This window comes from Prionailurus bengalensis, chromosome E3 (assembly GCF_016509475.1).
Source record: "Prionailurus bengalensis isolate Pbe53 chromosome E3, Fcat_Pben_1.1_paternal_pri, whole genome shotgun sequence".
NCBI lineage: Eukaryota > Metazoa > Chordata > Mammalia > Carnivora > Felidae > Prionailurus > Prionailurus bengalensis.
In genome coordinates this window covers 19,794,646-19,819,903 of record NC_057357.1, presented here as the reverse complement: position 1 = coordinate 19,819,903, position 25,258 = coordinate 19,794,646, and the positions used below count along the sequence as shown (strand labels likewise).

Here is a 25,258-nt window from a genome sequence, read left to right as displayed (position 1 = left end):
TCAACTACCAACTCTGATGACCCAGCGAGAGGAGGAGTCTCTCTCTATCACATACCCCTGTTCAGTGTCCTCTCAGCCCTCACCACACCCTGTAATTCCCCTGTAGCTTTTTCCCCCCCTATTATTTATTATTCTTTGTTTTTAAATGAAACTTTCTATTTTGAGATAATTATAGATTCACATGCAGTTGTAAGAAATCATGCAGAGAGATCCATCCATGTACGCTTTCCCAGTTTCCCTCATGGTAACATCTTGCAACCATAGTACAAGCATATTGACATGGATACAATCGAGATACAGAATATTTCCATCCATCACCGCTGCGATGATCTCTCCTGTGGCCATTTTACAGCCACACCCACTCCCCTCCCAAACTCTGGCAACCAGTAATCAGTTCTTCATTTCTATAATCTTGTCATTTTAAGAATGCTATATAAATGGAATTGCACAGCATGTATCTTGGGGATTGGCTTTTTTACCCGGTGTGATTCTCTGGAGAGTCGTCCCTGATGCATGTATCAACCATTTGTTCCCCGATATCGCTGAGTTTCTCCACATCTGCATCGGCATTTCATGTTGTCACTTTTTTTTTATTTTAGCGATTCTGATAGATGTGTAGTAACACCTCATCATGGTTTCCATTTGCATTTTCCTAATGGCTAATGGTGGTGAACATCTTTTCAGTTGCTTACTTGCCATCTGTTTATCCTCTTTGGCAAAATCTCTGTTCATGTCTTCCTGCCCACTTTTTAATCGAGTTGTTTTGCTGCTGTTATTGTTTCCTTTTGAGTTTTGAGTGTTTTCATTGATCCTAGCTACGAGTCCTTTGTCAGAGCGGAGGCTAACAAGTCTTTTCTTCCTCAGCAACTTGTCTTTTCAACCTCTTAACAAGGTCTGTCACAGAGCAAAAGTGTTTAATTTTGCTGAACTCCAATTTATCAAATGTTCCTTTTATGTTTTTGATCCAATCGATATTAAATCTAAGACCTCTTTGCCTAGGTCTAGATTCAAAGATTTTCTATTTTTTTCTTCTAAAAACTTTACCATTTCACAATGTATATGTAGGTCCATGATCCATTCTGAGTTAATTTTTAGATAAGGCATGGAGTTTAGATCGAGTGCTTTTTTGTTCTGTTTTGTTTTGTTTTTTTACCTATGACTGTCCAGTAGCTCCTGCAATATTTGTTGAAAAGGCTACTCCCCCCTCCACGGAACGGAACTGCATCTTTGTCAAATATCAATGAGGCATATTTTTGGGTTCCTTATTCCACACCATTGATCTGTGTGTCTACCCCTCCACCAATACCACACAATCTAGACTACCGTAACTATGTATTAAGTCTTGAAGTTGGGTAGACTTCCCAATTTTAGCCTTCCGCTTTTAGCCTTCCTTTTCAAACTTATTTTAGCTATTCTAGCTCCTTTGCCTTTCCTAATAAATTTAAAAATAATCTTACCTATACCTACAAGAAATCTTGCTGAGGTTTTCACAGGAATTGCATGAAACTGTATACTAACTCGAGGAGAACTGACGTCTTCACCACAAACATGCTGTCTCTCTCATTTGGATCTTCTCTGATTCCTTTCGTTGGCATTTTGTGGTTTTCACCATGGAAGACCTACAAATGTTTTGTTAGATTGATGATGAAGTGTTCACTGTGTTGAATGCAAATGGTATTGTATTTTTAGTTTTGTTGTCCAACTGTTCAATGCCGGTTTATGGAAACATAATAGATTTTTACATTATTTGTCTCATATCCTGAGACTCTACTGAACCTATACATTAGGTCTAGGCATGTTTTGGTAGATGTCTTGGACTTTTCTACATAGACAATCCTGTCATCTGCAAACAAGTCTGGTTTATTTCTTCCTTTCCAATCTGTATGCCTTTTATTTACTTTTCGTGCTTTATTGCACTAGCAAGAAATTCCAGCACTATGTTGAGGAAGAGTGGCGCTCCCAGTCTTAGGGAGAAAACGTTCAGTCCTGTTACTGCCTGCTGGAGGTGAGGTCCAGGCTCCCCGTGGGATTTCCACCGCCACTTGGGGATGGGTGGGGCTTGTTACTTTCCCAGCAAAGTGACAGTCCCAGCTCCCTACTCTGGCACCACCACAGCAGGTGAGGGGGCATGCAGTTAGGTGCCTCCTTATAGCCTGGTGAGGGGAGTCTAAGCTTGGCATGAGTGGGGGTCAAACCACAGTTGTTGGGGTTGTTGTTTTTTTGTCTGTTATGTATCACTATACGGTTATTGCTAAACTTTCTGTCTTGGTAGGCTGCCCCTTTCCTGGTCTTTGGCTATAGAAAGCGGACTCCGTGGTGTGTGTGTGTGTGTGTGTGTGTGTGTGTGTGTGTATGCGCGCGTGCACGCCTTTTCGCATTGCTGGCTTGCTGACTTCTTCATTTGTAGATCAGGATGCGCTGGACAAAAAGTACTCACCAATATGCTCTCTGCTGTCTCGTGTCTATCTTTTAGCATCCTCTTATGCTGCTTTATGTATAATGTTCCAGGAGTGCTAGCCGGGACTTAGCAGGAGGAATAGGGAGAAGGATGTCTATTCCATCATCCCAGAAGCAGTAGCTCCCCCACTCCCGCCCCAGAACATCAGCTTCATGAAAACAGGAGCTTTGTTTTGTTCCCGGCTATATGCTCAGCACCAAGGACAGTGCCTGGCACATAGCAGGTGCTCAATAAATATTTGCAGAATGAATAAATAGAGATTGAACAGCTATAAAAATACTGCCCTGCTTTTAACGTGGGTGAGGGGCTCAGGGCCTCATCCTCCCTGCCGTGCCTCATCCCAAGACCCCTCTGGGCCCACACGCAGGACACTGTTTGAAAACCTCGGGACTGGAACACTTCCTGCTGTTTGCAGCTTGCAATTCTGAGCTGGTGCACCCCTGGGCTGCTGCCTGAGGTACGTGGGTGGTTGGCCTGGTTTTTGGAGCCAAGAGCAGAGTGGACACTGTGGGGAGGAAAGGGGAGGGTGGTGGGGTGGACAGAGTGACTGTCAACCACTCTGTCCTCTGGGAGCTGTGGGGGGCAGGGGCAGGGGAATGCTGGGGGCCGATTCAGAGATGCATAGATGCCACCTTGCAGTGTCCCCCAGGCCCTCCTCCATGGGAAGACTGTTAACTAGCCGCTGAGGGGGGCAGCCCTAGTTCTCTTTCAGGCCAGACGGGCACAGAGTCATTGTGCCCAAATGCTCGGTCCAGGCCACGCTCAGTGCCCCAGAACTGATGGGACCAGGAGCTGATGACGGCAGGTTCTGGGGCCCCAGGCAGTCCAGCCATGGCCAGCAGGCGTCCTTGGGTGGCCACACCTCTCCTTCCCCTCCTTGGTGTTAAACAAAAGGAGGCAAGAACCACCTGCCTTGGGGGACATGAGAAAGAGTGAGAGCTTCCTGCTGACCACACAGCCTCTCAGCAGGGACACCAACAAACACATCCTCCCCAGTGGCTCTTTGGGGCCAAGGTTCTTCTACGGTCATGGCAGCAGAACCCCCCACCCCTAAGGGATCGATCTGCTGAAATGCCAGCTAAGGCCTGCAGAGAGGGCAGGGCAGCCGAGGGTCCTGTGAGAGAGGGAAGAGGCTAGCCTTCTGTTTCCACAGGGTTGTGGAGACTGGAAGGGAACAAGGGGAGGAAGGGAGGAGGGTAGCAGTGAGGCCATCACACTTCACACAGATGGGGTCCCAGAAGCAAACAGAGAGGCACCACCCCTCTGGGTCCTGGCCCAACTTGCTGCTCTCTTGCTGTGTGACCTGTGCCAAATCGCTTAACCTCTCTGGGCTTCTAGCTCTTATAAGGCTACAACTCCACGATGCTCTCCTACCCTCAGTCTGCAGACTAAATGCTCAGGACTGGGGTTCCACTGTGTGTGTTGTGGTAGGAAGGGCCTTTTTTCTATCTTTCTCCACTTTGATCAAATTGAAATCAGAAGCACAGAGTGACTAGCTTTCCCCTTCCCCGCCATCGCCAGGAAAACGGACATGCTGACATTCCACGTGGGGGTCACAAACTCACATTCCCGCAGACTCCGCTGGATGGTGAAGTGAGGAAAGTACAAGGCGAGAAGGAGTGGTGGGGACAGGGGTGAACCGGACAGCATGGGCCCCATCTACGGGGGCAGCCACCCCTCAGCTTCAGCCGCCAGCGGCCATGTGGCAATGCCAGTTAGGCAAGGACATAGCCCCTAATGGTCAAGAGAAGCCCAAAACTTGGAGTTTTGCCTAAAATGTTTACCTTTTTAGACTGTTAAAAGCAAATACAACTTTTATAGAACATCGTGGCAGGCCACACAAAACGTCTACTGGCTGGGTTCAGCCCCTGGGCTAAGGGGAGAGTTTTTTTGGAAAAAAAAAGAAAACCAAACAGGCGGGAGGGCTGGAGGGGCTCTGGGCTCAGGGTGAGGATGGGGTTCTGAAGCTCTGTCACGGCCAAAGCAGCGAGCTGGGCAGTGACAGGAAGTCACGGCCAGGGCTGGATACTAAGAGAACACTAAAGTCCTGGGAGCAAATGTGAGCGGTGCATCCAGGGCGGATGGAGACCCTGTGAGGCATGCATTATAGTATTATCGACTCGAGAGATGAATCACTTGAGACGCTGGGTTGCTTGCCTTTAATAATAACACGCGTGAGCACATCCTCTGTGCTAAGCACCTCACACGTGTTATTTCACATAGTCCTCATTGCAGCCCCTCCCTAAGGATGCCCCCCGCCGGGAGCCTCGCCTCCCGGGGTTCATGCTTTGTGTGGGCCCCTTCTCCTTGAATCTGGCCCATCACTTGCTCTTGACCAACAGAAGCAGTGGAAACGACAGTGTGACTTCTGAGGCAAGGTCATAAAATAAACTTGTAGCTTCTGCTCGGATCTCTCGGAATGCTTGCTCGCCGCAGGGGCCCGGCCACCGGCCTGGAGAAGCTGGTCCTGCTGACAGCCTAGCTGAGCCCCCAGCCCCCAGCCAGCACCCGCAGCCAGTGCTGGGAGGGGCCAGCTTGGACCCTCCGCCCAGCCAAGCCCCAGATGACTCCAGCCCTGGCCAGCATCCCACCGAAGCGTCATGGAAGACGCCGAGCAAGGAATACCCAGCTAAGCCCAGTCAACCCGTTAAGCCATAAGAGACAATAACACATTTTTATTTTAAGCCACTACATTTCAGGGTGATGTGTTATAAATCCACAGAAAACTGACAGACTGCTTGCCAACAGACTCGGGCCATCTCCCCAGTTTACAGCTGAGGATACTGAGGCACGGGGAGGCGGAGGGACCTGGTGCGAGTCCACGGCTGGTGAGGGTCAAAGTGGGGATCTGCTCCCAAGCTGTCTGAGCCCAGGGGCCGCCCTTCAACCACCCCTCCGCAGTGCCTGCCCCCAGCGGCCCAGCAGTGCATGTCGGCAAGGTGTGAACGAGGCCGTCTGACTCTCAACCGTGGACCCTTCCCCTTCCTGGGCACGGGTCCCTCCCAGAAGCCGGTGCCCAACATCAGCTGGGCATCTCTGATCCCCGACCTCCCCAGTCTCCGCGGCCTGTCTCGCTCTGCTGGGCGGGGAGGCAGAGGCTGGCGCTGTCTGGCCTCAAAGCTGCTCTCCTGCCTGGTGCCTGGGGCGGGCATGGGGGAGGCGCTGGGGCCAGAATTTTGACAAACGGCCTCACACATATTAAACAAGAGAAATGACACAATGACGCTGCACAGCCCTGGCGAGGCCCCAAAAGCAAGGGATGAAAAATGGGGCTGATCCATCTTGCAGGCCTTGGTGACAAGAAGAAATGGATCAGCCCTAATAGGGACCGCACGTTGGGCCCCGGCCTTAAATAAGTCAGATGAGAATGAGGCCAGCCCCAAGGGAACAGGAGCAGGGCAGGAGGCCTGGCTGCCCGCGAAGGAAAGCTTCCCATGGCCGACACCGGCAGGCCCCGTTCGAGACACGGAGTGCCAGGGCGGAGAGCCAGGGGCTTCTAGAATCCTATTGCTACTTAAGGCTGTGGGACTCCGGGTGAGTGACCCAACCTTTCTGAGCAACACGGGGGGGTTTGCGTGTGTTAAATTTCATATGGAAATCGGTAACATTAGAAGGGCTGGTGTTTGGGGCGCCTGGGTGGCTCGGTCGGTTAAGCGTCCGACTTCGGCTCAGGTCACGATCTCGCAGTCCGTGAGTTCGAGCCCCGCGTCGGGCTCTGTGTTGACGGCTCAGAGCCTGGAGCCTGTTTCAGATGCTGTGTCTCCCTCTCTCTCTGCCCCTCCCCTGTTCATGCTCTCTCTCTGTCTCAAAAATAAATAAATGTTAAAAAAAAAATTTTAGAAGGGCTGGTGTTTGAGAGCACTTGCCGTGTGTCAAACAGCATGCCACGCACATCCACGAAGTGTCTACGTATCACCCCGTTCTCGCAGAGGCAGAATACAGAGGTTAGGAGTGTGGGCTCTGAGGCCACACTGCCCGGGTTCAGATCCCAGCCCTGCTGCTCAGTGGCCAGAGAGAGCTTGGACGGGTTACTTAGGTTTGCCTGTGCCTCAGTTTCCCCTCCACAAAATTTCCACCACACCGCACCGTGGCGATGGTGACATACCAGGCCTCGATACGTGGCACAGGCGGTCACACACGTGCTCACACCCAAGAATGTTCATTCCTTTCCTTTGCCCCCTTCTCTAGCTCAGGTGACCACCGTCCAAGGTCAAGAGCTCAGGCGACAGCTGCTAGAAGGAGGGAAGTGTAGGGCAACAGGGGGCACCAGAGCCTTAGCTGGTTTCCCTGCGAGCCTGAGGGTCAAGGTCCCTTTAAGACACGTGCCTTTGCAAAGCAGAAACCAAACAGAGGGTGGGAAGGGGTGAAATTAGCAAGAGTCCCCAGTGGTCTGGAAGGGGGTCCTTCTTACTTGAAGCCCTACTCCTACTCCATTCTGACGATCCTCCGAAGTCTCTGTACCTCCTGTCCCCTCTGCCCAGCACATTGTCTTATTCCCTTCTCCACATTTTGCCCGATCGCATTCTCCCCAGAGGACCCTCCCTGCCCGAAGCTGGGTCAGCAACCCCTCCTCTGTGCTCCCACAGCAGTCTGTGAGCCACCCCCATATCCACATTACAGCTTGTTTCCTTGTCTCATTCACCTGTCACCACGCTGTCTTCACCACCGCTGTACCCCCAGCACTTAGGAGAGCGGCTGTCCCCGAGTAAGCAATCGGTAAACGCATGTAAAGTGACTGAGTGGATAAGTGGTTCCCGGCCACCAGAAGCAGGCCTGCATACCTCGTGTAATGGACAACTGAGGCCGTTGTCTTTCCTCCTTCTGATAACCCCGCCTCACCCCTAATTTTCCACTGGGGAGGCTCCTCCTCCTGTCTCTGTCCAAGGGATTGGGTGGGGCCAATCCCGCCGCCTGGACCTTGTGACTCAGGCCAGACCAATCAGGGTGGAAATCATTGGTCATGGGATGGGCACACAACTTAAGCTAATCCAATGACAGCCGTAACCAGGATTTTGGCGGGAAATATGGGAAAGAAGCCCCATCTCTCTGCTGGTATTGCTACGTTTGTAAACTGGAAGCCTAAAGCTGGGCATGGTGACCATCTTTGCTTAGGGAAAAGCTGCCTGTGAATGAAGACAAGACAAAGGACAAAGGGAACAGAGACACGCAAGGGGGCGGGGAGAGCTCCTGATAAATCACCTGAGCACCTGGACCCAGCTGTGCCTGGGGCAGATGCTCACCCAGCACCCATCCCGGTCATTCACCGCCGGAGAGTTTTGGGCTCACTCCTCGCCCGAGAGGTAAGCGTGGGCAAGCGGAACCGATATGCTCCTGGCCCTCCCTCAGCTGTGGTGATGATTCGGGAGAGAGAAGATGACCTGAGTTGGGCCCATCAGGGGGAGACCGGGGACTTCGGTCAACGTTGGGGAAAGAGGAACCCTCCCTTCCCCCGTATGTGAAGGAAGAAGCACCAGGAGGGAGCCTTCTCACCACCAGGAGGAAAGCCCACTCAGACACAGGGTTAAATTCGCAGACGGTCACAATGGATTTTTCCGTCGTGACCCGAGGCCCCCCAGCTGACCCAACTGGACTTCTGGGTCACCCGAACTAACACACACCCCTTGTTTACTTGGCTCGGGAGTCTACTGATTCTGTGTTGCTCTTGCACACAAAACTTATCAGACCTCCCAGGCCCCCCCACCCCCGCCGCCCCCAACTCGTCAGCTTCCACCTCCACCTTCCAGAACGGCCTGTGTGGCAGGGGTCAGAAGCTTTACTCTGTAAAGGGCCGGGCGGTGAACATTTTAGGCTTGGTGGGCCACTGAGTGTCGCCTGCAACCGCCCAGCTCTGCCATTGTAGCGTGAAAGCAGCCACAGGACAACGCGTGAATAACGACAGTGGCTCTGTCCCAATAAAACTTTATTTATGGACACTGAAACTTAAATTGCACATGATTTCCACACATCACAGGGTGTTAGTCTTCTTTTGATTGATTTCAAGCATCTGAATATGTAAAAACCATCCTTAAGTTGAGGGCTGCATAAAAACAGGTAGTGGATGGGCCATAGTTTGCCAACCCCAGGTCTAGAGTCTCAAAGTCCCCGTGCGCTCTGGGCTACCCTTGCCTTCCTCTGCCCTTCCTCCCTCGCCTGGGCCGAGCTGCCGAAGGCCCAGCATGCGTGGAGGCTCTGGTGTCTGAAGGTCAAAGGCCACTTACCAGAAGGACCATCCGTAGTCCCAGGAGTGGGGTCTCCAGTCTTCGGGGCCGAGGCTCACGGTGACCTGGAACACCTGTGTGTACATCATGTGGGCGACCATTCCCAGGAGGCCTGTGGGGGGAGCAGAACAAGAGGTCAGGAAGCAAGGTGGAGCTCTGTCCACCTTTGTCCTGTGGGCCTGTCAGTGCTGGGGGACAGCATGGAAGGGGAAGGGCCGTTGGTAGGACCAGAGCGGGGAAGCCAGAGGGTGGTGTTTTCTAAGCCAGCCAAGGAGCTTGAGTCTGAGCGAGAAGGTACAGGGAAGGCGTGGAGAAATTAAACAAGGGAGACACAGAGTCAAATCTGCACAGACGGGCAGACTTTTTCTTTGTCTTTTTTTTAAGTTTACTTATTTATTGTGAGAGACAGAGACATCATGAGTGGGGGGCGGGCAGAGAGAGAGAGAGAGAGAGAGAGGGAGAGAGAGAATCCCAAGCTGTCATCTGGGAGCCTGACTCGGGGCTTGAACTCACGAAACCGTGAGATCGTGACCTGAGCTGAAACTAAGAGTCAGATGCTTAACCGACTGAGCCACCCGGGAGCCCCGAACTTTTCCGTTAAGTACCAGGTAAGTAGATAGTTCAGGCTCTGTGGTCCACGAAGTCCCTGTTATAACTACTTCTCTACTGTCGTAGCACAAAAGAGTCAGCGACAATAAACGTATGAATGGAGGAGTATGGCTGTGTACCAATAAAACTTTACAAAAACAGGCACCGAGCCCGATTTTAACCCATGGGCTATAGTTTGCTGATTCCTGCCTTAGGAGGTCATTTGGGAGAAGCAGCCTAGAGGGTATTTTTCAAACTGCAGGTGTTGATTCGCTAGACTAGTGCGTCATGAAGTCACCTTCAATGATTGCCACTGTTGATTGCCACATTAAAAAAAAAAAAAGAAGAAGAAGAATGGAACAGAATGGAACGGAACGGAATAGAAATATCTGATACATCAAATGTAGCAGGAATGAATATTGTTTTGGAGAACTTTTCAGTTCTATGCATGTGTACATGGGCGCAGTGACTGAAACATGCAATGTTTTTCTGTGGCTCATGGTCAAAAATCTTTGAGCCCACTGGCTGGGAGAACTTGCATCCCAAGGGATCTGAGTGGGAATCCTCTTCCACTACGTTTTCATCACGTAGCACTGGGCAAAGCCTCACCCTCTGAGCTTCAAGTCCTTGAATCCGAAGACGAGGATTGTGACACGTAAGGCAAAGAGTAAGTGAAGTGAGGCAAGGCAGCCTCAAGTCTGTGCTCAGTGGCATGCAATCATTATAGTCACCAGGATTATTATAAATCTGGGGACATTTCTCTGTGTGGACTGTGGCATCTGGAGCCCTCAAGAACCTAACCTTAAGATAGAGTGATACACTATTGATGAGAAAGGGAGGGGTAGATAACAAGAATAAAGGAAAACAATCATGTTTGTGCACCCGCTATGTGCCAAGCACTCTGTATGATTACTTCTTAATTTTCACAACAACCCTCTGAAGTATCATGAAGTACCTTGATCAGGACTATGTACCGTTGTTCAGGTTGCCCACTGGGCATCTCCATAGGGCCCCATTCACAATACAGTCTATGTTGAAGCAGAGTTGAAGCAGAACCATGCCTACAAGGCTGTATGTGGTAGCCCTGAATACGATTATTCCATTCCACAGGGGAGAAAATAGAAGCCCGGAGTGGGAAAGTCTGTCCAAGGTCACAGAGGGAGTCAATGGCATAGTTGTGACTGGTGCCCATATCCAAATGCCCTCAACTCCAAGGCTCTCCACCCTCTCCCGTCTTCTTGAAGAGGAGGCAAGAGAAAAGATGGAGATAAGGAGTGGAGAGATGGAGGTTTAGCAAAGGCAGAAGTAAAGAGGGAGTGAGGTTCTGTGTCCTGGGACCCAGGGTGGGGAATGGAGGGAGGAAGCCATCCTGTGTTCCCACAGGGTGAAGATAAATGGTTAGCAACTGGTTCTCCAGAGGCAAAAGAAAAGCCCTGATTTGTAGTGTCTATCAGGTTCCACGGTGCCACTACGGCCAATGTCAAGCAACCAGTGTGAGGTCACGGAAGGCAGAGCAGAGGAGAGGTGTGCCCAGTGGGCACCTGTAGGCTCCAGCACACCTTGTGCCTGACGCCAGTCACTGGACCCCAGGCCCAAAGGAGACCAAGGACTCTGTGGTTGTCATAGACAACCCCTCATAGATACTTCTCGCTATTCTCTGACTGCAGATTAGAGCTGGTGGGGAGCCCTTGAGTCAGGAAATCCCAGGGAGGAAATCCAGGCACCACGACAGGTGCTGAGGCCTCCTCAGGAGCCTCCTAAAAGTCCCTCCTCCCCCAGGCTGTCTCTGCCAGGCCCGACTACATCCTAGACCACATCCTTAGTCGTGCCCTGGCAGGTGGTGGTGCAGAACTGACCTGGGCTATCCCACCCATTCGACAGCACCCTCTCTGGTCCTCTCTGCCTTGGCCCAGTCTGTTGAAAGGAGACGAACGGTGAGCCACATGGATATCTTCTTTTTCGTCACTTGACACAACTCTGGGTGAACTTGCCAAGACGTACGTAACTGATATAGCTTATTCTTCGGAACCAACGCATACGATTCCTTAATAATGAAGTAGCATGTTTTATCTACCCAATCAATGGATGGTACTAGGTCTTGTCCTGTTTTCGGCTCTACAAGAAATGCTGCGATGAACACCTTTCTACAAGTCTTTTTGGGGATACGAGCAAGTGCTGCTCCGGATGGAATAGTAAGAATTGCTGGGTCATAAAGTATATGCGTTTTAAATTTGAGTCAATGTCAGAAAATTGCTCTCCTGCATGGTAGCCCCATCATGTGTTTCTGCCAGCTGTCTGGGGTACTTACCAACCCTGGAGATTCCAAAACATGAAAACCTGTGCCCATCGCAGGATGCAGAATGACACCTCAACATTGTTGTCAATTTTATATTTCCCTCATGCTAGTGAGCTTGGGCGTGTTTCACATGTTTATTGACCATGCCTATCTCTGTCTATATAGCGCCTGTCTGTATCCTTTGTCAATTTTTTCTTTAAAAAAAAAGTAGTTTCTCTTATCAGTTGGTAGGAATTCTTTATGTATTCTAGATACTAATCCTGTCTGTCACGTAGACTACCCAAGAGTTTACTGCTCTTGTCTTTTCCCATGTACCAAACACCTTTTTGTTTTTTTTAAATTAATAGACTTTACTTTTTAGAGCAGGTTTAGGGTCACAGAAAAAGTGAGGGGAAATTATGGAGAGTTCCCATGTGTCCCCAGTCACCACCGCCACAACCTCCCGTATGATTAACATCTTGCATTCGTGTGGTACATTTGTTACAATTGATGAGCCAATACTGATCCATTATTATTAACTAAATCCTGAGTTTACATTAGGGTTCACTCTTCGTGTTGCACATTCTATGGGCTTTGATAAATGTATGCTGACAGGTAACCACCATTACTGTGCCGAATCGTTTCATAGCCTTAAGAATCCCCTGTGGTCCACCTTTCTATCCCTCCCTCCCTCTCTGCCTCCCTGAACCCCTGGCAAACACTGATCTGTTTATAGTCTCCACAGGCTTGCCTTTTCCAGAATGTCATAAAGTTGGAATCACATAGTACATAGCCTTCTCAGGCTGGCTTCTCTCACTTAGCAATATGCATTTAAGGTCCCTCTCTGTCTCTTCATGGCTTTTTAGTGCTGAATAATGTTCCATCGTCTGGACCCATCACAGACCATTTACCCGTGGTCCCGTTACCTGCGGAAGGACATCTCAGTTGCTTCCAAGTTTTGGCAATTATGAATAAAGCTGCTTTTGTCAAACACTTTGATATCTGATATAGTCAAATTTACCAGGCTTTTCCTTTGCAGTTTTCACATGCTGTGTCTACCTTTTTGGAAAAGGAACACCCGTAAATGCATTGTCCTATATTTTTATATTAATTCACCTAGAATTTATCTTGGTGAATGGTGTGAGTTAAGGATCTAAGTTAAGTGTTTTTAATGAGTAGCTGATTGTCTTGAATCCTTATAGAATGACCTGTCCTTTCCCCACTGGTTTCATTTTTATTTTATTTATTTTAATGTTTTTTTATTATTACGTTTCTTTATTTTTGAGAGGCAGAGAGAGACAGAGCATGAGTGGGGGAGGGGTAGAGAGGGAGACACAGAATCGGAGGCAGGCTCCAGGCTCTGAGCTGTCAGCCCAGAGCTCGACGCAGGGCTCGAACCCACGAACTGTGAGATCACGACCTGAGCCAAAGTCGGATGCTTAACCAACTGAGCCGCCCAGGTGCCCCTGATTTTATTTTTATTTTATTTATTTATCTTGAGAGAAAGAGACAGCACAAGCAGGGAAGGGGCAGAGAGAGACAGAGAGAGAGAATCCCAAGCAGGCCCCACACTGTCAGCACAGAACCCGATGTGGGGGACAATCTCATGAACCGTAAGATAATGACCTGAGCCGAAATCCAACTGAGCCACCCAGGCGCCCCTTCCCCGCTGATTTTAAATGACACTTACATTCCAAGCCCCACCTGTACATGAGTGTTTCCTGATGTCACTCTGTTCTACTGGTCTGCCTCTGTTCTTGTGTCAATGCCACACTCTTTTACCCGTTGTAAGTCACAGTAGAGTCTGTTATATGGGAGGACAGCCTCCCCCCCGCTCACTTCCCAGTGTTCGTTCCCCCTAGAATTGCTGCCTTACCCAGGAACCTTGCGCATTTAGTGGGGTCCTGACCCCTTCCCTAGCCCCAACCAGTCCCTTTCTGGGTTTGTGGGTGGGGGGGGTGGGGGGGAGGGCTCACTCTCCAAACCCCACGTCTTGAGTTTCTTCCGCACTATGCCAGTCCAGATGCTCTCCGAGTTATGTGGCCTCTGCGTGTCTTGTGTTCTCATCTATAAAATGGGGATATCAGTAGACACAGGTAATCCCAACGAGCATCTACTAATGCAGGAAAGCGTTCATGAGAACAACCACTCCTTCTATTAGGGCAGTGGGGACGTGACGAAAACACCTAGCGAGACCCAGAAGCCAGACCCAGCCTGTTGGCAGAACAATTTTCTAAACTGTTAGTTTGGAAAAGCAGTGCTTTCTCAATCGGATTCCATTTACTCCCAAATATGAAAGGCCGTGCTTTAAGGGAAGTCAATAAATGAAAATTATTTCTTCATTCGAAGGATTCAAAGAGAGGCTGGTGAGTTGCTCTGACTGCATTTTGAAGCGTCTCCTTTAAACATCCGATCCTCGCCTGCGTTTCTGGAAGCATGTCTGTTCTGCACAGGGAAGTCCGTGGTAGCGTCTGTCACACAAACTCTGCGCCGAAGGAATTGTTTCCAACTCCTGCGAATTAGAAAGCGACTTTCTGCAGTTACCGCACCTCCTGAAATTGGCAAGGAGGAGGCTTTCCTGCTCTGCGACGGCCGCACACCAGGAAGCGCAGGGCTGTAAACCTCATTTTCCAACTCCTGACACCGTCAAGTGGGGGCCCCGACCCACATGGTGAGGCAGGCGTGGCTCCTTCCAGCCCCTGGGGAACACAGGAGGGCACTGGGGGCGAGGCTGGCTGCGGGGTCAGAGCTGACCCCAGAGCGGGCAGGGCTGCCGTGACCCCCGCCCTGGCCCCCGCCGCTCACACTGAGGAAGGGAAAAGTCTGCTTTTAAGTCCAGAGGGGCTGGCGTGGGCCCAGAGGGAAGAGACAGTGTCGGGAGGGTCAGGACGTTAGGCGCAGGGTAAAGCCACAGGGAAACAAAATGAGCACCAGCTATGTGACCTTGGGTAGGTGACCTCCCGTTTCTGCGCCTCAGTTTCCTCAACATAACACAGGGATAACAATAGCACCTACCTCATGGACGCAGGAGTATCCAGTGGCTTATATTTGTAAAGCATCTAGAACAGTGCTTGCATGCAGGAGGTCCTATAGTGGTGTTTCTTGAATGAATGAATGAATGAATGAATGAATGCTTGAGGCTCACTATATAGGCCCTCTAGACTCTACACTCGTCCAGGAAACCCGGTTTGTGGTCCCCAGCACTCGGTAATATGTGTTGAATGAACAGATGACCACGGATGTCAAGGTGCGTGGGGGAGGGGCACTAGGCTGCCTGGTGGGAAGTCCTGGGTCTGGGATGTGGGAATGAGCGAGGGCAGGGCCAGATTTTGGCAACTTTGGAGAGCGAGTTGTCTACAGGAGCTAAGATGCGAGTCATCATTCATTTATTTATTATTCATTAATTCAATCAGTCAATGAATATTTATTGAATGCTTTTCATATGCCAGGCATTGTTCTAGCGCGTGGGGACCACTGACATAGACAGACCGATGCCTTGCCCTTGAGGCCCAGACAACGAGCACGTAGGTTAACGAGAACACATCAGGTAGTGAAAAGTGCCACGATGTATTATAAAATAGGACAATGTGACGGGAGAGATCCCAGGGGCTGCTCAGACTGGGTGGTCAGGGAAGCCCTCTCTGGGGAGGTGACGTTTAAGCAAAGGCTTGAATGGGAGCTGGAGGCAGCCACAGGGAGGTCTGGGGAAGAGCACTCCAGTCAGAGGGAGAGGCCTGGCAAAGGCTGAAGACAGGACCCTGACCTGTGGGGGGGAAGGGAGAAGAGGCTCCTGCAGAGGGGGACGGACAAGGTGTTTCGAGACCGGCCAGGAGGGCGGGCGGTGGCCAGGATCTGCCGGGCCACGGTGATGAGCCTGGCTTTTATTCTAAGCGTGACCGAAGCCAGCAGAAGGCCAAAGCAGGGGCCCAATTTATGTTTACAGCACATTCCGGTTACTGGGTAAGGAGAGAGCATGCGGGAGGGGTGGGGAAGAGGGTCCCCCGGCTGGGAGGCCTGAGGCTTGGCCCAGAGTTGCTGGCAGCTCCGGGCCGGTATGCAGCTGCAGCCACCGGGACGTGCTGAGGGACTGGACATGGGGCCGAGGGGACCTGGAGCCTAGGATGACCTCCGGAGTCTCGGTTTGGGCAACTGGGCAGACGGTGGTGCCGCCCACTAAGGCGAAGAAGATAAAGGAAGGAAGACGTTAGGTTGGGTAGGCTCCAACGTGGGCCATATTAGCTGGGAATGCCTATCTTATATGCAAACAGAGACAGCAAGCAAGTAGCTGGGTGTGCAAGTTTGGGGTTCGGGGAACAGTCCGAGCTGGGGATTAAATGCATGAGGCATTGGCGGAGAGAGAGAAATGACCTGCAGAGAGGTTGTAGGCAAAGCAGGCCCCGGGCAGAGCCGATGCCGGGGCGGAGGGGGATAGGAGGAGCCAACAGCGGGAGGAAACCAGAGTGGCTTCACCAGGGCCGGGTGAAGCACCCAAGTCAAGAAGGAGGGAGCAGCCGGTGAGGTCAAAGACGAAGACAGACAAGTGACCGTTGTATTTACCACCAGGCAGGCCACTGGGGACAGGTGATCGGCGACAACAGGCTGGTAAGAGGAGAGGAGAGAAAGCAGCGAAATAGTCCCAGAGAAGGCAGAAGCGGGGGATAAAGGGGTGATGGTGGGGCTCAGGGAGGGCTGCTGAAGAGGGGAGATTGAGAGTGCTCCCGCGCTCACCCCAGGGGCGATCAGGTAGACAGGGGGACACTGGCAATCAGAGGAACCCCAGGGCGACTGCGGAAGCTGGGCAGAGGGAAGGTAGCAAGCCACTACGCAGGACAAAGGGGCTGGAGGCAACTCTCCTCCTTCCTTTCCACCCAGCCGGGCAAGGCCACCAGCTGAGAGCGAGCCAGAGGGCGAAACAGTCTTTTCCGGGAGTGGGGGTGGGAGCGCACGTGGCGCGGGGCAGCGCCGTGTGCGTGCAGGACCTGTGCTCAGGAGCCTAAACTGAGACCAGGCCGCAGGGCAGCCGACGCCGGCGCTGACACAGGACACGCGGGGGCACCGAGCCACGACGCGTCCCTGCAGCAGGGGCTGTGGTGGACCCTGGCCCAGGTGACCCCTCCTGCGGACACCGTCCCTGGTCCGGAGATGCCGCCTGGATCAGCACACGGAGCACTGATGCCCAGCTGGACTCCAGGACGCGTCTTGCATTTGACCTGGCTCCCTTTTGCGGGATTTGCACACGGGACGCTAACGGCATGCTCCGTTTATTGGCGGGAAGCGGCCGATTGACTCATTTATAATGGAGTTTATTATTGAAGATGCTAAGTTATTACTCCGAACGCTCAGAGAGCATTCGCGGCTAAATAAATACTCTTGTGTCCCCGGGCGCTGATCTGGATTTGCCAACATGCCACGCATGTCATGTCGGGACGTGACACAGAGGGGCTGGTGGGGACCTGGAAGAAGCTGAAACCCGATGACATGGGGCAGGATGGCGGCAAAGGGGACACCCCTGCTGGGGTGGCCTGACTTTCAGTTGACTAGTCACTGAGCACATATTGAGTACCTGCTGTGTGCCGGGCTCTCCTCCAGCTGTGGGGGATACACTGGGAGCCAGTGAAACACCATCCCTCCCAGTGCTCTGGAGGGATGGGAGAAGCGGACAAGCTGGGGACGGGCATGTGCCAGGGCAGCCAAGGGGGAGGGCCAGGGGCCCCTGGGAAGCCCGGCTGGGCTCCCCGAGGAAGGTCAGAACAGAATGTCTCCCAGAGGAGGTGATTTCCAAGCTGAGAGTTAATAGCTCGGAGGGAGCAAGAAGGCGGGCCGGGCAGCGGGACCGCAGGCAGAGCCCCCAGGCAAAGTGGCTTGGTGGGCTGTAAGGGCCTGAGGCAGGGCACGTGGGTGGGGGAGCTGCTGCTACAGGAATACACAAGACACTGAAAAGTTCCAGAACCATCGTAGGGAGTTTGGGCTTGGTCCTGAGGGCAAATGGGCAGGGATCACATAACTGTAAGCAAGAAGGCAAGAATCAGACAAGAATCAGACGTGCTTTTGTAAGATCCCTCTGGCTGGTGTGTAGAGAACGAGAAGGTGGGAGGCAGGGAGTCGGGAGAGGCCGCAGCGGCGCCCCAAGCGACAAGGACCAAGGACGTGGCCCGGCCAAGGCTGCTGAGGTCAGGAGGCGGGCGGGCAGGTCACCAGGGTGGGTGGAACTTTGCTGACATGGTTGAATTCCCAGTCAACCCGCAGGCACTGAGGAGCCCTGCCTCAGGAATGGGGAGAGACTGGGGGTAACTGGTGGGGCTGACCCAATTAACAACAGCTCTGGAAAGAAAACTTTGACATTCTAAAGGCTGGGATTTCATGACAACCATCCGTGGGGCGGCAGACAGGAAAATAAATCTCTTATCTGTACATTTCTAAAATATCCAGTTGTTTGTCTGGACAGAGACCAAAGGCTGATTCTGACTGTCCCTTGTGCCCTTTGACCTGGGAGGGACCACATACAGCGCGTCCTCGTGCACGGAAAACCGTGGCCAAGAAGCCGAGCTGAGGCTATGTTTAAAGCTTGCCCAGAACTATTTTTAAAGAACAGGCTATTTTTAGACACTCTCCCGAGAACCCGGAGCCTCTCTTGGTAGCATATTTCAGGGTTTAAAAAGTTCCTCCTTACACATAACCTAAATCTTTCCAGCTCCAATTTAAGCTAATTTCTCGCTCTGCCCTCGAGGACAAGGGGCCGAACCGGTTGGCTTCTTCTCAAGGGGAACCTTTGGGAGCTTGGCAATTACCGAGTCGCCCCTCAACCTTGTCTGCCCGGTACTAGATCATTGCCATTGCTCTGCCCTTCCTGCAAAGGTCTCCTTCCAGACCATTTGAGTCATTAGCATCACTGCTTGTTTGGATTCTGCTCACTCTTCTATCTGCCTTTTAAACTGAAGTAGCCCAAATCAGAAGTGGCATTTAATAGGGGGCCTTCCCATTTTAAAAACTAGGTTTACTGAACCACCACTGGCCTCGTCTACCCCAGTCACCTCCATCAAGCCCTGAGGCAATGAGTGGGCTCAGACCCTCCCCAACACCCCCCTCCCCACCCCACCCCCGCAGGTGGGGGTGGGGGTCTAGAAGGGTACTTGAGGCCTTGACCCCAGTTCCTGGTGAGTCTTGGGGTAGCCCAGGGCAATCTGGTGGTGGGATGGCTTTTGATATTAAAAATCACAGATTTGTTCCCCACCCCCCCCCCCCCAGCATTTCTTCATTTGGGTAACTGGAGAGAAGATCTCAATGACCTCGGGGCACAGGTATCATAGAAGACCGGGAAAACCAGAGTCAGAGTCCCAAAGCCCACACTGCAGGTGTTCACTGAAAAGGTTCAGGAGAACATTTGATGAAGCAGAGCCAGCTTCTCTCCCCTCCACCCGGAGACCAGGTAAGCTTCCCTGCCTGGTGGGGGGGGGGGGGGAGAGGGAGGAAACAGAGGAGGAGAGGATGGTGGGTCCCAGGAAAGAGCGAATTCAACTTCGCAGACGGGAGCAGAGCAGCCCCCGCAGGGCCCCCAGCCTCCGCCTCGGGCCCCCTCCAGGACTTCCCCGGGGGGGCACATGGGCTTGAGATCAGCCCCCACCAAGGGTCCTCTCCCAATATGAGTGGACAGCAGACAGCAGTGGACGTCCTATGGCAGTGGGGCCACGTGCTCATAGACACAGCCAGTGCGCCCTCGAGGGTGATGTCCTCCTGGGGCTCCCGTGTGACCCTTCGCACGCACTAACCCCGCTTTGATGGCCTCGGATGTTCATAAGCCCCCCACGACAGAGGGTGGGCCCTCACCTGCAGGACGATGGCGGGAGGAAGGGGAGCAGGTGCCCTGGCCTGTGCCTGGGTAGGAATGAGGGAAGCAGGTTGGAGCCCTCCACCAGAGGGCTGGAAGGCCCCCTCGACGTGCCCACGCCCCCAAGCCACAGTCCTGGCCCTCTCTCTCCCCCTGCCTTCTGCATCTCTGCCCTGGAAATTCCCATGCCCCAGGAATGTGGTCCTGACATTCTACCCAAGCCCGGGATTTGGGCTGCATCTGTGGGGAACAGCCCCGATTCCAGCATGATAATCAAAGCCTTGTCTGCCGAGGGGTGCCTTCTCAGCAGCTCCCAGCCAGCCCCACCCCCAGCCTCTAGACCCTGCTGCTAAACAGAGATGCTCCGAGCACCCTGTAAGAGTAGGGTCCCTGAGTGGTGGGAACAGGCCCGCTCTCTCAAGCCTCAGTGACTGCTCAGCTCTCCACATGCCCCACTAGACACAAGGCCCTGAGAGGGAGGGGGGCCGATCATGGACTGCCCGGGCCGGGACACTGGAGACGAAAGGGGGTCCAGTTATAAATTACCCCGGGACACCCTGATAACCGCAGTAGAAGACGTGAATGAGGCAGTGAGCCCGTGATCTCTCCAGGGACCCCTGCCACTTGCAGGTGGCCCCTAACCTTTACCCAGGGCTTTCCTTCCGCCAGGGACTTTTACACATGCTGGGTGCTACTGGGGACAGCATTCCTATGAGTGTGTCCCGTTCACAGGGGAGAAACAAAGTACCTGACAGCCAGCCAGACGGTAGGGGATCCGGGACCCCCACCCAGCTTTCATTCACTCCACACGGGAGCACCTGCTAGGAGCCAGGCACCGTGCTGAGGGCTAGGGGACGATGAGACAGGTGTGGCCCTGCCCGCTTGCAGCTCTCATCAGGGACATGGACGTGGGCAGGAAAACAAAGGCCAAGGGTCAGAGCGTCAGGAGATGGGAGGTGCAGGGTCCACAGGAGCTGACACCTGGAGTCCTCTGCTCTGGGGGTCTGGGGAGACATCCCTGGGGTGGGGGGTGCTGCAGCTGAGTCTGAAGGATGAGGCGCTAACGAGGTCAGAGCTGCCCAAGTGTGGGGCACACCTCCCTCGGGCGCTCAAGCTTATTTTAGACCAGAAGTTCTAAACCTCAGCACTATTGACATCCGGGGCCAGACAACGCTTTCCCGTGGGGGTGGGATGGCCAGCCGCACCCCCGGCCTCTGCCCTTCCATCAGATGCCAGGAACGTTCGCCTGCCCCCTCCCCCAAGTGCCGGCAACCAAAAACATGCCCAGACCTTACCAAGTGTCCCTGGCGGCGGGGCGGGGGATGGGGAGAGGACAGAGTCGCCCCAGGGGGAGACCACGGGTTTAGATGCTGCGCAAACCTTTTGACAGTGGTAATGTTTTTATTTCTGCGGTTTTACGGTCCCCTTCCATTTATCGCAAGTGTGCCGGCTTTTCATTTCCGGCCGTGATCTGAAGCTTCCTTTCTGAATACATTTAAGTTTGACACCAAAAAAAGTGAGTGATTGAGGAAGAAAAACGGCGGTGGAATGGCGGCCTGTGGATGTGGATGTGGCGGTCGTGGAGGCAGAGGCAGGGGACAAAGTGTGAGGAGTGCAGGGTCGGGTGAGAGCAGGCTGCGAGGTGCCCAGGGCGGCTGCAGGCTGCGGTGTGGCCCATCAGCTGCACACCCAGGGACAGGCTTAGGAATCTGGGTGTGTGTGGGGAGGGGGGGGGGGTGCATTCTAGACCAGCTTTCCTCCAGCCTGCCCACAGATTGTCTCTCTTGGGTTGGGCACCAGAGGAAGGAACTGGCTTAACTTTGGGGCCCCTGTGGCACGAAAGATAAGAATCCTTCAACACTGGAAGCACGCTCTTTGAGGCAAGAAGCTGGCATTAGGGAAGGCACTGGGGGCCCTGAAATCACGGCGGGGGGGGGGGCGCCCACTGGACAGTGACATCTCACCATCCATCTGGGGTATGTGCTCGCGGGGGCCACTGCGCAGGCCCCTCCCTTTGGTTGTTTTCTCTCTTTCTGCCTCTTTTTCTGTTTCCTTCTACCTCTGCCTTGGACTGTTCCTCCCTGTCTGGGTCTCTCTCCCTCTCTCTCCCGGGAATACCGGTACATGCGCCCAAGTTATAGGCAGGAGTACTCACTGTCCTCGGGTGTCACGCAGTGGGCCTCCCCCTCACCTCCCCATCCGGCCCAGGAGGGACCCTGGCCTGCACAGAGTCACCCGTGATGGGTCCGGGGCCCCCGCCTCACGCCTGGCCAGCCTTGAAAACATTCCTCCCGAAGCTCCTCTTCCGTCTGCCCGTCAAGTTGGCTGAAATGCAAATCCTATTCTCCTGGCCGGAAGCTCTGAGCTTCCACACTTCCCTCCGGCGACGCTGTGATGCCATCCCATTAGTTTCACTGCCCAGGAAGCCGCCTGGGCACCAGGAAAATGAGCTGAGTGGACGCTTTGCCGCAAAACCTCCGGACAGCCCTCCCTTCCCTGGGCGCTTCACGGTGTGCATTTTGCACACCGAATGAATGGGACCCGACCGTCCCATTCATCCCGCGTCTCGTGCTCTCCCTGCCTTATCCCAGGAAGGCTAGGTTTGGCTGCACCGGATCTGACGAGTGAGTGAGTGAAGCTCAGAGAGGGAAAGCAATCCACCCAGGGTAACACAGCACATGCGGGTCCAGGCCCACCCAACTCCAAGTCCAGATGTGTTCACATTCCATCACAGCCTCTCTCTCCCATTCACGCCTTCATTCAGCCAACGTTCGGTGAGCACTTGCCGTCTGCCAGGCTCCCCTCACGGTTCAGGAAATGAAGGTGTGCCTAAGACACGCCAGGTCCCTGCCCTCACGGAGCTGACATGCTTACGAAGGAAGACAGAAAAGAAGCACATACATTGAGAATTCAGAGTTTAAATTTTTTTTTCAACATTTATTTATTTTTGGAACAGAGAGAGACAGAGCATGAATGGGGGAGGGGCAGAGAGAGAGGGAGACACAGAATCGGAAACAGGCTCCAGGCTCTGAGCCATCAGCCCAGAGCCCGACGCGGGGCTCGAACTCACAGACCGCAAGATCGTGACCTGGCTGAAGTCGGACGCTCAACCGACTGAGCCCCCCAGGCGCCCCGAGAATTCAGAGTTTAATAAATGCTTTGAAGGAAATGAGGGCCTGAGGAGAAAGTGGTAGGTAGTTTGGCCCAGGAGGATGGGGCTGGCCCTTCTGGGAAGGTGACAGGTAAGCCGAGACCTGGGCCGCAGGTCTGTTCTCAGACCCAGGGCAGGGAGGCCGGAAGTGCGCCGGGAGGAGCCGCTGCGGGGTCTCGAGGACATGGGGCCGGGGGCGCTGTCGGCCCTGCCTCCTTGGAAGCCCAGCCTGTGCCTGTCTTTTCCGGACCCCTGGCTCCGGGGCGCTCACAGAGGGGCACAGATGCCAGTGGCCTGCAGGTGCCTCCCGGCCCACCCCTCTCCTGGGACAGGAGCCAAGACGGAGCCGCACGCGGCCAGGTGGCAAGAGGACGAAGCTGGGGTGACGGTGCAGAGGAGCTTGGAGTCAGGTGCTATCCCCGGGTCACCCTCTGGCCAGCGCTAAGAGCTCCCGCAGGGTTGGTGTCTGCCATTGCCTGAGTCTGAGCAAATCTCAGGGCGCAGGGGGTGCTCACGGAGGACGGTGAGGAGGGGCCCCGGGAGCCCGGGCTGTGTCACGGCATCAATGCCAGGCCCGTACGTGGCTGCCTTGGCTCCTGTCGGCCCTGGCTGAGACCTTCTGCTCGCCCCCTCCACGCTCATCTCGGGTGGGCGTAGGTGGGCCTGTCTCTCCTCTGAGGAAGGCCCGGGAACCAAGCTCCCAGCAGGGCTCCCTGGGGCACAGGGCAGGGACCAGACCGCAAGGCCCTCAGACCTCAGACTGCCGGGGATCAAGGCTCAGCTGAGTTTGTGAGCTGCTAAGCAAGGGGCGGAGGCAAGTGAGGGGTCGCTCTACGCACACTCCGGGCACAGCCTACAGCCGGGGCTCCTCCCAGTCGGCCCTGCCTGCCCCAGCAAGACTTGGAGATGCAGCCAGAGACTCCTGGCCACAGGCTCAGCTGCCCTGCTCCTGACCCAGGGCTCCCGGGGGTGGGGTCTGCTCACCTTCCCTAGGCCTGGCCCAGCAGTGGCCCTGTGGACCCCACCCTGCCCCCCAAGCTGACAGACACCTCCCCCAACCATACCGCCAGTTCCCTCCCTGGATAGCTGACTGTCTCCTAGGGCTCTCGGGAATATACCTTCCCCATCAGCCCACTCCTGTATCCCAGACAAGACCATCTCTCCCATCCCCATATACGGCATGGGCCTCTTCCCCCACCCAGCAGACCGCTCAGACACCGTCACGGTAGGCCGGACAGTGTGGACTCCGGAGTTAGACCGCCTGCATCCAAATCCTGCCTCTAACACTTACTGACAGTGCGACCCGGGCAATTCTGTTAAATGCTCCATGCCTCAGTCTCCCCACCTAGTATAGGAAAGAGCCATGAGTTCATAGAACGGCGCCTACAGCAATGTCACTGCTCTACAAGTGTGGGGGCTCCCCTGATCGCTGACGTGCCCCACTCCCGCCTGACCCCAGGACACCTGTTGCAGTGCTCCGCCTGCCGGGCCAGACGTCCTTGGACGCTGACACATGCTGGGCAGAGTCTGAGTTCTTCTCATCCTGGGGACCATGCGATCCCACTCCTGCTAGTTCCCCCCACATTCCCCAGCCCCCCCTCCCCCAACCACTCCCCTACCAGACCACGGGGCAGAGGGCCCTCTGTGTCCCAGGTCAGTGTAGAATACCTTTACCGATATATCTGCTTGGCCATGACTTGTCCCTGCAAAGGGGGTTCAGGAATGATGTGTGTGTCCTCACGGAGAAGAATTTGGAGGGGAGCAAGTAACTGGGAAGTGTGGTGGCAATTTGAGAGATTATGTAGGCATGGGGCACCCCAGGCAGGCTTTGAGGAGGGAAGAAGGCCTTGTAGGGCGATGCTTGGGCTACATGGTGACTAATATGAAGCTATTGCCATGCGGTGCTTGACAGGTGCCTGAGGGAGGGATTCTACGCGTACCGCCTCATTGATCCTGCTTGGGGACTTTGCGAAGGAGAAACTATTACTCTCTCTCTCTCTCTCTAACAGATAAGGAAACGGAGGCTCAAAAAGATTCAGGATGTGTGCGGAGGGCCAACTGGGCTGGCTCCAGAGTGGGCACCCCTGAATATTTCTCTGCTGCCCCTGGAAGGGCCAGGTTCTCCAGATGAAGGATACCAGCCCTGCCTTCCCATGCAAGCTGAACCTCAGGAGAAGAGGTACGACTAAGCATGATGACAAGAAAGATGGGAATGTGGCTGGGGAGGAGGAGGGACTGAGAGCCATCAGTGACCCAGATGGCGATCTAGCCCTTGCCTGCCTTGTCACTGGTTGACTCTTACGTGGTCTCCGCCCTCAAGGGTCTCAGAACCCGCAGGCCCTGCCAGGACACGTAATGTCACATGAACGGCGTATGGTGTGGTTCTATCCAAAGACAGGAGGGTGAGGAGGGCTGCCCCTCATTCCAGCTTGCTTCCCGGACTCCCAGCACACCTGCCGAGACACTACTCACCTTCAAGTTCCCAGTATTGGCCTGACAACTGCCAGTCCGCTCTGGACGGCCAGCGATGTCTACCAAGGCCAACCGGCTAGGGAGAGGGCACTGAGCTGGGCTCAGACGCACCTGCGTCTGAATCTCAATTCTGCAACTCCCCAGCTGTGTGTCCGTGAATGAGTCACTTCACATCTCTGACCCCCCATTTCCTCACCTGGAGAGTGAAGATAATACCCAGTCACATCCACTCATATAACCACTATCCCTTGAGCACCTACTGTGTCCCAGA

The 25,258-nt window shown here is 53.9% G+C and overlaps 1 protein-coding gene across 1 annotated transcript in view; it reads right to left on the bottom strand.

The window, feature by feature from the left end:
* Positions 1 to 25,258, bottom strand: part of GSG1L (GSG1 like) — a 206,502-nt gene that overhangs the window by 28,729 nt on the left and 152,515 nt on the right. The window contains exon 4 of the mRNA XM_043560241.1: positions 8,677 to 8,788. Within this exon, the coding sequence (XP_043416176.1) occupies positions 8,677 to 8,788 (112 nt within the window). The remainder of the gene's footprint in view (positions 1 to 8,676; positions 8,789 to 25,258) is intronic.